Source organism: Pseudophryne corroboree, chromosome 2 (assembly GCF_028390025.1).
Source record: "Pseudophryne corroboree isolate aPseCor3 chromosome 2, aPseCor3.hap2, whole genome shotgun sequence".
Taxonomy (NCBI): domain Eukaryota; kingdom Metazoa; phylum Chordata; class Amphibia; order Anura; family Myobatrachidae; genus Pseudophryne; species Pseudophryne corroboree.
This window is the reverse complement of record NC_086445.1, coordinates 738817016-738827299: the sequence shown is the minus strand read 5'-3', so window position 1 is coordinate 738827299 and position 10284 is coordinate 738817016. Positions and strand designations below refer to the sequence as shown.

The window sequence follows — 10284 nt, the reverse complement described above, 5'->3', positions numbered from 1 at the left end:
AACAATGTCTTCACTATTCAGTTACAATTTTTGTATTAGGGGTGAAAATTAAAAAAATAATTTTCATTTAAGTTAAGCAAAGAAGAGGATTTACAATACCCAATGATACGTACATTATAAAATTATTAAATACAGTATATTTCAATTTCAGCTATCCCTTTAAACTCATAGGGGTATATTTAGTATAGTGCGTTGTTTTTTTATAGAAATGAGATGTTGCCTATATCAACCAGAGTCTAGCTATTATCTTCTAGAAGGTGCTAGATAAAATAAGTAGAATCTAATTGGTTGCTATGGGCAAATCTCCACTAAAAACCGGCACTTCAGCATCAATAACCCCTACAGTACTCTGCAGTTCTTCCTCCAGGTCCAAAGAGGAGACTGAAACACCACCATGGCATTCTTGCTAGATAAGTATTGAAAGCACCACATTTCCCAAAAGTATAGCTGTTGGGGAGTTTTACCAGAGATAATGAGCTTCTTTCGCCAAGTGAAATGTAAAATTGATGTGTTATTCTATCTCCATGTACTTGTAGTCTGAATGCATGTAATTAAAAGATTCTGCTACCTACACCCAAAGGCTTCAGATTAAATTGTTAAATTATTCAAAGAAAAACAGACACACAAGATGTTTTCATACAGATTATATTTTGTGAATACAGGAACATTAGCTTCAAATCATTGAGTTACAAGTACAAGAATATAGCTATCTGCTGTTTCACTGTTGAAAATGACATGCATTGATTGTTGACTTGTGCTGCAAGCCTATAGAGAAGTGTGGGTTACAGCCAACACCTAACTTCCAAAGGACATGGGAAAGTAAAAGCCTCTATTAAAGAGACTCAGCCTTTTTCAGATAATCCAAAGCAAAGATGATTTTATGCTGCAATGTACTATAAAAAAATAAAATAAAAAAAAAAAAAAAAATGGCCTTACCACTTTACATAATGGTAAATATATATATATATATATATATATATATAAAATTAATTGGTCTGTTTGTACGATTGTGCATTCGAACACCCCTGCAATGATTGGGATGAAACCAGTGCGAGGTGGTCAGACAGGTTTTAAAGGGGGTTTAGGGTCCCGGACAGAACTCACAACAGAATTTTCATCTAGGTAGCCTGCTCAGGGCCTTCCACTGGATAGATTTGGAAGAAAACTCCACAAAGTGACAACATTGGACCCTTAAAGACATACTAGGGAATTAGAGTTCCAGTCGGACCTCCTGTTGGTGTACGCTGGGCAGAACCTTGACCTGGGTAGCCTGTTCAGGGCCTTCAACTGAGTGATTTTGAGGACCACTTTAATGAACTATAATAACGGACAGAAATGATCCTAGTTCAATCACCTGAAATAATAGAAATGGAAGTGGGAAGACAAAAAAAAAAATGTTGCGTACCCAAAAAGCCTTTGGTACGCAACATTAATAACAGTAGGAAAACGACACTGGGCAGCTGCCTCAAGGGTGTATTGGAAGAGGTACTCAGCTACTAATTATTTTTAATATGTTGACAGTTACATCCAACTCATTGATTACTAAATAACTGGAAAATGGGCAATGCTGAGTACTTCAGCTAGTAAATTATAGACCTAAAACATTAGTCTAACAGGATGGGTGTTGAAATTGAAGATCACTACTTATTCTCATGCTATGCATAGATAGAAAAAAGTACAAACCAACACAAGAATATGAGAGCATAATGGGTACAGGATTGCAATCTGTTCATTTGAGGTTTAATGAGAAAAGGTAATTAATCTAAAATCATTTTCTTTACTGTAAGTATACTACACTGAATATACATTGCATAAATATCAAAATTAGACATTTAAAATTACTATATGTGCTGAGGGATCTGATATATTATTGAAAAAAACAATTTGTGATTTCTGAACGTTAAGTAAATAAATATAAATCCTATTGCACATAATAGTTACAATGGAGTTAAATTCAAATCCTTTAATTACATTTATGTGCTGGGAGAGCCTGAAAATCATGATGGGCAGATGTAGCATTTAAAAATGAAAAGTTGGTAAAAAGTATTTCATACAATACAGGCAGAAATAAAATGCTGGTTTGCAATTTATTGCTAATAATCTAGAATGCAAATGGAGCCCAAATGTAATAGGCTGTGATTTGCTGGTACTGGTGCAATAGCTGCTAAATTTAAAGTGTTAGTTTTAAACGCAAAAATATCCTTATTTTGCCTTAAAACTTAAGCTGGGTACACACTGGAATATATATCGTGAGCCCGTCGGCGGGTGTATGTCATTCACAGACATACTGGGGGAAATTCAAATGTTTGAAAAGTCGGTTGGGTGTCTATTTTTTCCTGTCTATTAGATAGGAAAAAACAGACACCCAACTGACTTTTCAAACAATTGAATATCCCCCATTGTGTCAGCTGTGCAGCACAGCCAATGCATGACATAGCTGCAGATATATTGGGCCATCTGGCTGTCTGTACGGGTGGTCCGCTGACTGCAAGTACAATTGTTGCACGGCAGGACCAGCAAACCAGAGCCCATTACATGTGGTGGCAACCAGATTTTGTCATCTGTTTAGTACAATTTATATAATTAAACTAAACATCTGACATATATAGTGGCAGATGCTCAGTTAGTGCGTCACATTTCTAATAGATATCCTTGAACAAGTTTTCAGAAATGTTCATCAAAAAAATTAAATGTAGGTTAGTAATTCTACATTTGTTGAGAAATATATAACTACAAACATGATCTATAAATGAGATGGTCACAAAATAACCTTTGCTAGGTCTGTAAAAGGCTGAGATTCCCTGTTCCGACAAAATAATTTTACTATAATGGACGAAAGAGAACATGTAAAACGAAGCACACAGATAATAACATGTAGACATTTGCATGGAGTGAACAATGACATAACACCCATTCCACATTACCCAAAAGCATCAATGCTGTCAACGTTTAGAATACATGACATTTTGTGGTAGAAGTTACAGTCACAGATTTAAGAAAGATTTGCAAGTGTACATGTATTCCCCATCTCAAAGTATTCTAGTGTCTCACAGTGGCTGCCTAAAACATTTTGCCTTTTGAAGGTCATAGCTTAAACTTCCAGAGATCAAGTAACTGCTGGGACAGATATAAAACAGTTCCACGTCTGCCAGGAGCTATATAAGTTCACTGTGGCGGCCCATAACACATAAGCAGCCTTATCAAAAACAGGTGCATTATAAAAGGCATCAGGCTCATCATTCCTAATAGTCTGTTTAAAATACAGCCACATTTGTCCTCTGCTCTACTCTAAATATGGGTTTTCATTTCATGGAAGATTAACCATTATGGAGTTATTTCCAAGCTTAGAGTTTATTCATATCTGAAACGCTGACCCACAGAGTTCTGCATTGAGAATGCTTTCAGAAAATGTCATTTCTAACATCTGGTAATGGGCTAACAGACTGCCTGATTACCAGAACATATTTTTGGTATTTTTAAAAACTAAAAAATAAACAAACATTTACAATAATAAACAGTTGTATACAAAAATATTTTATCATTGCAAGTATATTTACATATTTAACAATGAACCACAAAGCCTATATTCTTTGACTGCCACACTCAGTAAATTATTTAACATGGAGTGGAGTTATAGTGCATGAAAAAAGTTCATGACATTCTTACATACATGTCATAGTAGTGTATGAATAAACCTTGAGATATACTTTTTGCATGCAACAAATCCAGAATAAACCATTTTGAAAACCAGTTGTGAAATCAGATTTCTATTGCTTTTCATGACTGTTCTCCATGACTTGCATATTGCCTGTACATGGCAACTATTCTCAAATGGGGTCACTTGTTCCTAAAGAATGGACAGGTTGCATACCTAAGAAAAATGATTTCACCCACTGAATGGATCCCGCAATTCGTACCGTGCACAGGTACACTGTAATAACTAGGGATGTGAAGAGATAAAGTCTTACTGAGAACAGCAGACACATCATAAAGAGCTGTGACCAGCTCCTGCTGGTACCCAAAGACTGAAGTGCCTGAGCATGGGTGCGGGGTATGAGGGGTTGAGGCTCACAAGCTTATGCTGTTCGATGCCAGTCCTGGTCTCCACAAGTCATACCCAAGGTTATCCCTGTGGAGACCATGGACCCAAAGAAGAAAGAGCTGTAAAACACTACAAAAAGATAAATGGAAACTCAGTTTATGCATTTCAAGGATTCTGTGCAAGGAAAACAGCCAAGATGCTACATAATAGATGTAAAATAATAATAATGTGTGTATATATATATATATATATATATATATATATATATATATATATTTATCAAATGAGGTACACAGAGCATCTTTAGAGTAAGGTGCAGGGTGTGGTGTTATTGAGCATCAGTATATGCTAAGGGTTATATTCTTCCTTCTTTATATGTAAATGCTCAATATGCCTGGGTTGTCTATAATGAAGCATACCATTTGTGTAACAATAAATGTCTGTGACTTTCAAAGAGAACTGATAACATCATATTTGATAGATTTTGGTGCTACTTGGGAATGTCACACGCACTATTAATTTCTGGTAAGGCAAAACTGACAAAGATCAATACACTCTAGGAATAGGATATGTTTGTGCAATAATTCAAAGTGCATTGCAAAACAGATTAGGATGTAAACTAAAAAACGACATACTATCCACTGCATCTGCAGCCATATAATGTAAATGCATATAATCCATTGACTGTCTTATTTCTTTATTTGTATGCATTTTGTCGCTAACAAACTTTCTTTTAGCTGATGCCATCATTGTCTCTGGAGTGTGTAGTCCATTATACAGACAATGTTGTGTTCATAGGCCAATGTTGTGTTTTGCAATCTTTAAGGGGGGTACACATGGAGAGATCCGTGTTTAAAATTCAAGCAATCTGACTTGATTGCTTAGATTTTAAGCACAGATCTGCCGTGTGTATGCCCCCAGCGATAGCAATGCGCAGCCCCGCGCATCGCTATCGCCGATGCTAGATTGAGCCTGCATGCAGCGCTGTGTGAAGTGAGCGCCCCCCCCCCCCCCCCCCCCCCTCGCTCAGCACACAACACGCTGTGCTGAGTGGGGGGAGAGATGTGTGATGAGCGGTCTATGTTAAGATCGCTCAGCACACATCTCTCCCGTCAGTACTGGCCTTCACACGGTCATTTTTGTGTTTTTCTGGGGTCATAAATGGATTACCTTTGTTTATGTAAACAAGAAAATGTATTACGCTTCAGAAAATGAAAATTCTCTGCAGGAATACATGAACTAATGATTAAAAAATACTAAAGCATAAAACAATATGTTTTTATTGCTCAAATAAATCTCCTACATATCTTCCCCAGCCTTTGGTTTCCAGGGAGATTACATGGACATGTAGTTTAAAATCAACTGGAAAGCTCGGTTTTTAGATTCTTGTCTAAAAAATAAAAATAAGAGTACGTATATTAAAAAAAGAGGTGTTTTTTTTGTAGTGATCACAATTTAATGCCAAAGGACCAATAAATACAGTGCCTTGATAAAGTATTCGCCCCCCTTGGCTTTTTAACTATTTTGTTACATTACAACCTGTAATTTATTTATTTTTTTAACCTGAATTTTATGTGATGGATCTGCACAAAATAGTCTAAGTTGGTGAAGTGAAATGAGAAAAATATATATAAAAAATAATTTTTATAAATAAAAATTTGAAAATTGGCATGTGCATATCTATTCACCCCCTTTGCTATGAAGCCCCTCAATAGTTCTGGTGCAACCAATTACCTTCAGAAGTCACATAATTAGTGAAATGAAGTTCACCTGTGTGCAATCTTAAGTGTCACATGATCTGTCAGTATAAACACACCTTTTCTGAAAGGCCCCGGAGGCTGCACCACCACTAAGCAAGAGGCATCACACCACGAAGACCAAGGAGCTCTCCAAACAAGTCAGGGACAAAGTTGTTGAGAAGTACAAGTCAGGGTTGGGTTATAAAAAAAAAAATTCAAAATCATTGATGATCCCCCGGAGCACCATCAAATCCATCATCTTCAAATGGAAAGAACATGGTACCACCTGCCAAGAGAGGGCTGGACACTAAAACTCACAGACCGGGCAAGGAGGGCATTAATCAGAGAGGCAGCGCAGAGACCAAAGGTAACCCTGAAGGAGCTGCAGAGTTAAACAACAAAGACCGGTGTGTATCTGCGCATGTGACCACAATAAGCTGTACACTCCATAAAGCTGGGCTTTATGGAAGTGTGGCCAGAAAAAAAAGTCATTACTTAGTGTAAAAAAAAAAGGAGGCACGTTTTGCGTTTGCCAAAAGGCATGTGGACAACTCCCCAAATGTTTGGAGGAAGGTGCTCTGGTCAGATGAGAGTAGAATTGAACTTTTCGGCCACCAAGGAAAACGCTATGCCTGGCGCAAACCCAACACATCCCATCACCCCAAGAACACCATCCCACAGTGAAACATGGTGGTGGCAGCATCATGCTGTAGGGATGTTTTTCAGCAGCAGGGACTGGTAAACTGTTTCGAGTCAAGGGAAAGATGGTGCTAAATACAGGGATATTCTTGAGCAAATCCTGTTTCAGTCTGCCTGTGATTTGAGACTGGGACGGAGGTTCACCTTCCAGCAGGACAATGACCCAAAGCATACTGCTAAAGCAACACTCGAGTGGTTTAAGGGGAAACATTTAAATGTGTTGGAATGGCCAAGTCAAAGCCCAGATCTCAATCCAATTGAGAATCTGTGGTCAGACTTGAAGATTGCTGTTCACAAGCGGAAACCATCCAACATGAAGGAGCTGGAGCAATTTTGCCTTGAGGAATGGGCAAAAATCCCAGTGGCAAGATGTGGCAAGCTTATAGAGACTTATCCAAAGCGACATGCAGCTGTAATTGCCGCAAAAGGTGGCTCCACAAAGTACTGACTTTAGGTTGGTGAATAGTTATGCACGCTGAAGTTTTCTGTTATTTTGTCCTATTTTTGTTTGCGTCACAATAAAAAAAAAAAACATCTTCAAAGTTGTATGCATGTTCTGTGAATGAAATGATGCAAACCTTCAAATAATCCATTTTAAATTCCAGGTTGTGAGGCAACAAAACATGAAAAATGCAAAGGGGGGTGAATACTTTAGCAATGCACTGTATATTCTGGATGCATGCATTGAAATAAATGTGTGCCGCTAACTGTACCAGGACATCGAAAGGGACGGGCATATTTTGAGTTAACAGCGTTGTTCAATTCTGATACAGTGCGTCTGTGTAGGCTAGCTGCACTCCCCATCTCTACAGCGTTACATTACTAAGTGGTAGCGGCATTCTCACAATGACATTACATCTGAATGTTACTGATTGAAACCAGTTGTTATGTGACCACAGTCCAGTAATGTGCAGTATTTTAATGAAGGTATAATTACTTTATAATGTTAGTTAAAACATGATCTGTCCTGTAAATCGCAATCTGGATGTTATTCTTCAGTAGAAAAAGAATAATGTAGATTTCTTCCCATAGTCAAAAAAGCGACATAAATGTAGATTCAATATACTAGCTACATGAAAAGAATGGTGATGAATACACAGCAAAATATTTCAGAATGGGGTAACTAGAGTAGAAATGAAGAGGGGAAAAAAAGATATAACCTTTGAAAAAAAGATTATAATGGTAACTGGAAGCTGCAGCTCATATAAAGTAATGGAAGTCGTACATCAGTGTAGGAGTGCATTTAGCATGATCGTAAATATCTGGAGACTGATTTTATTTCATAGTAGATTAACTAAGAAGCAAAACAGATTGATAAATGAAATAATTTATGCAAGCAAATGCTCTTGATTTATGTCTTCGTAAAACATACACATTTTACTGCAGACAGTATAAAAAACACAAAGTGCATGCTTTGGTGGGTACATACATCTCACAGAATTAAAGTTTGGCTACAAAGTACTTGTAGCCGACACTGATCACTCTCAGAGGCAGATGTATCAGACCTTTGAGGGTGATAAAATGGAGAAGATGCCCATAGCAACCAATCATTTCATAGTATTGTATCATTTCATAAATGATAGTAAGAAGCCTATTGGTTATTAAGCAACTTCTCCATTTAATTTCTCTGTACAGCTTGACAAATCTCCCCTTCAGAGTGGACTAAACTATAATGTGTATAAAAAGAAAAAAAAGTTTACCTGGCAACGGGAATTCATTTCTCCAGTTGGCCATCTTAAAATAATATGGCTATGTATATACTCAACCCCTCTGTATATAGCTGCAGAATAATGCACTGAATATCGTTTCCAGAAAAATAAATAAAAAAGTGTTGCAACCAATCAGACTGTGTCATTTTCTAGTTCAGTCAATTTAGAAAACAGGAGAAAATCCTGGTTGCTATGAGCTACCTTTGCACCATTTGTCATAAGTGCCAACCCCCAGGATATTTCATCCCACTTTTTTCTACTTTGGTGTTATAAACGTTCGATCTTTCGAAAAATTAATACACTACTATGGAAAAGAAGTTCGGCAAACTTTCCTTTACCTTGGAATGTCTCTATGGAAATTCTAGATTTAAAGACAAGTTGCAAGTTATTTTTCCATAACTTATTTCAGATTTTCTGGCTAGAGCTGGTAAAGTAACGCTGTGTGTGACTGGCAGTCAGTCTCTGCTTCAATGTTCACCACCATAATGTTAAAAAGCATTAAGGTTTGTCACAGTACATATGTATTTGGAACTGTACCATCAGTATGAAATCGAGGTTTAAACAGCACAAAGGAACATGCTTGCGTCTATGCATGTGTTCAAACATTTGCAGACACTGAATACATTTTAAAGAGTTGGTCCGCTTGGCTGTGACCCTGCAAGAGTAATATTAGACTATTTAGTTCCTCTAGAAGCCAGGATGCCGCTTACTCATCCACTGCAACCAACATCACAGTCCACTGATTCAACTTGTTCACGAATGCAAATAACCGTAGAAGCGACAAGTGCTCACATAATGACCGATCCAAGCTACATAGTATTTCACCAACCTGCAATCTGATGCAGTGGATTTTTGCATTGGTCCACTCAACGGGGTTTGTAAACAAACTTACTGTAGCACTTTTTGGCCATGAAATAGATTCTGAGGTAGTCAATAATATAAAGTTTGTTGACTTGTTGATGTATTTGGTCTAGTTAGGTTGTTTCTTTGTAATCACCAATATTTGGAGTCCTGCTCAAGTCATAGTCCTGATCACATGACCTCAGGCAAGGTACTGGGAGTGGATGCTCTTCTGCCTTTAGTGAAGATACTACTTCATTTCTTAACATTGTCTTCTCATTGACCGCTACAGGATGGTGGCAGAAATGAGGGTACGTGGTAGATAAGTTTCCATCTTTCTTTATGTTCCAAGATGGACAAGAAAATAAATCTGAAAGTGCAACAACAGAATAACAATGAAACAATGCACAGTTCTTGCCCCTATACAGTACCACCTGTTGGCCACTACTGGCCTTACTGATCACATGCTGTGCATGTGATCAGTAAGGCAGATTTAGACGTCCAACTCTGCTATTACATACATAAACATAGAAACATAGAATGTGATGGCAGATAAGAACCACTTAACCCATCTAGTCTGCCCCTTTTTTACCATATTTTTTATCTCAAACTTAATTTGATGCTTATTTCTTTGTAAGGATATTCTTATGTCTATCCCATGCATGTTTAAATTGCTCTACTGTCTTAGCCTCTACCACCTAGATACATAGATCCAGGTATGCATGTATCCATTTTGTACAAAAATACCCTCATATACCAGTCCTTTGTTTAGCAGGGCCCCCAGGTTATACTAGTTGTGATTCATGCCAGGGAAGAAAGTTTAGTTTGGGTGGAACTATGCTTATTTTTCCAACATAAAGTAATAGAAGATTTAATAATGTGCAAATCATCTTATGAATTAGAGAATATAAAAGATTTAAGTAGAGTACACACCTGCAGATATATTGGTAATTCGAACGAAATATACCACAAGCCCGCCTGCAGATGTGAACCCCCCAATATGTCTGAACAACAACGTTCACAGAAATATCACCTTGGCTGTGCAGCACAGCCGAGGCCCGATATAGCTATAGATATATTGGCGCATCTGGCTGTGTGTACAGGTGGACAGTACACTTGCTGCAGGGACCACCAGTTACGACATCTCATCTGGGCAGGTACATTTAAACGCCCGCCAGTTGTGGCAACAGGCATGAAACAGGCAGGCGATTGGTAAGTGTGTATGTACTTACCAATCATAAGACAGGTCAGCCTC

General features: G+C 37.7%; 1 protein-coding gene across 1 annotated transcript in view; it reads right to left on the bottom strand.

Moving 5' to 3' along the window:
• Positions 1–629: 629 nt before the first annotated feature.
• The window catches only part of LRIG2 (leucine rich repeats and immunoglobulin like domains 2), a 276133-nt gene continuing 266478 nt past the window's right edge, over positions 630–10284 (bottom strand). Inside the window, exon 19 of the mRNA XM_063955399.1 lies at positions 630–9399. Coding sequence (XP_063811469.1) covers positions 9164–9399 — 236 coding nt within the window. The 3' untranslated portion in view covers positions 630–9163. The remainder of the gene's footprint in view (positions 9400–10284) is intronic.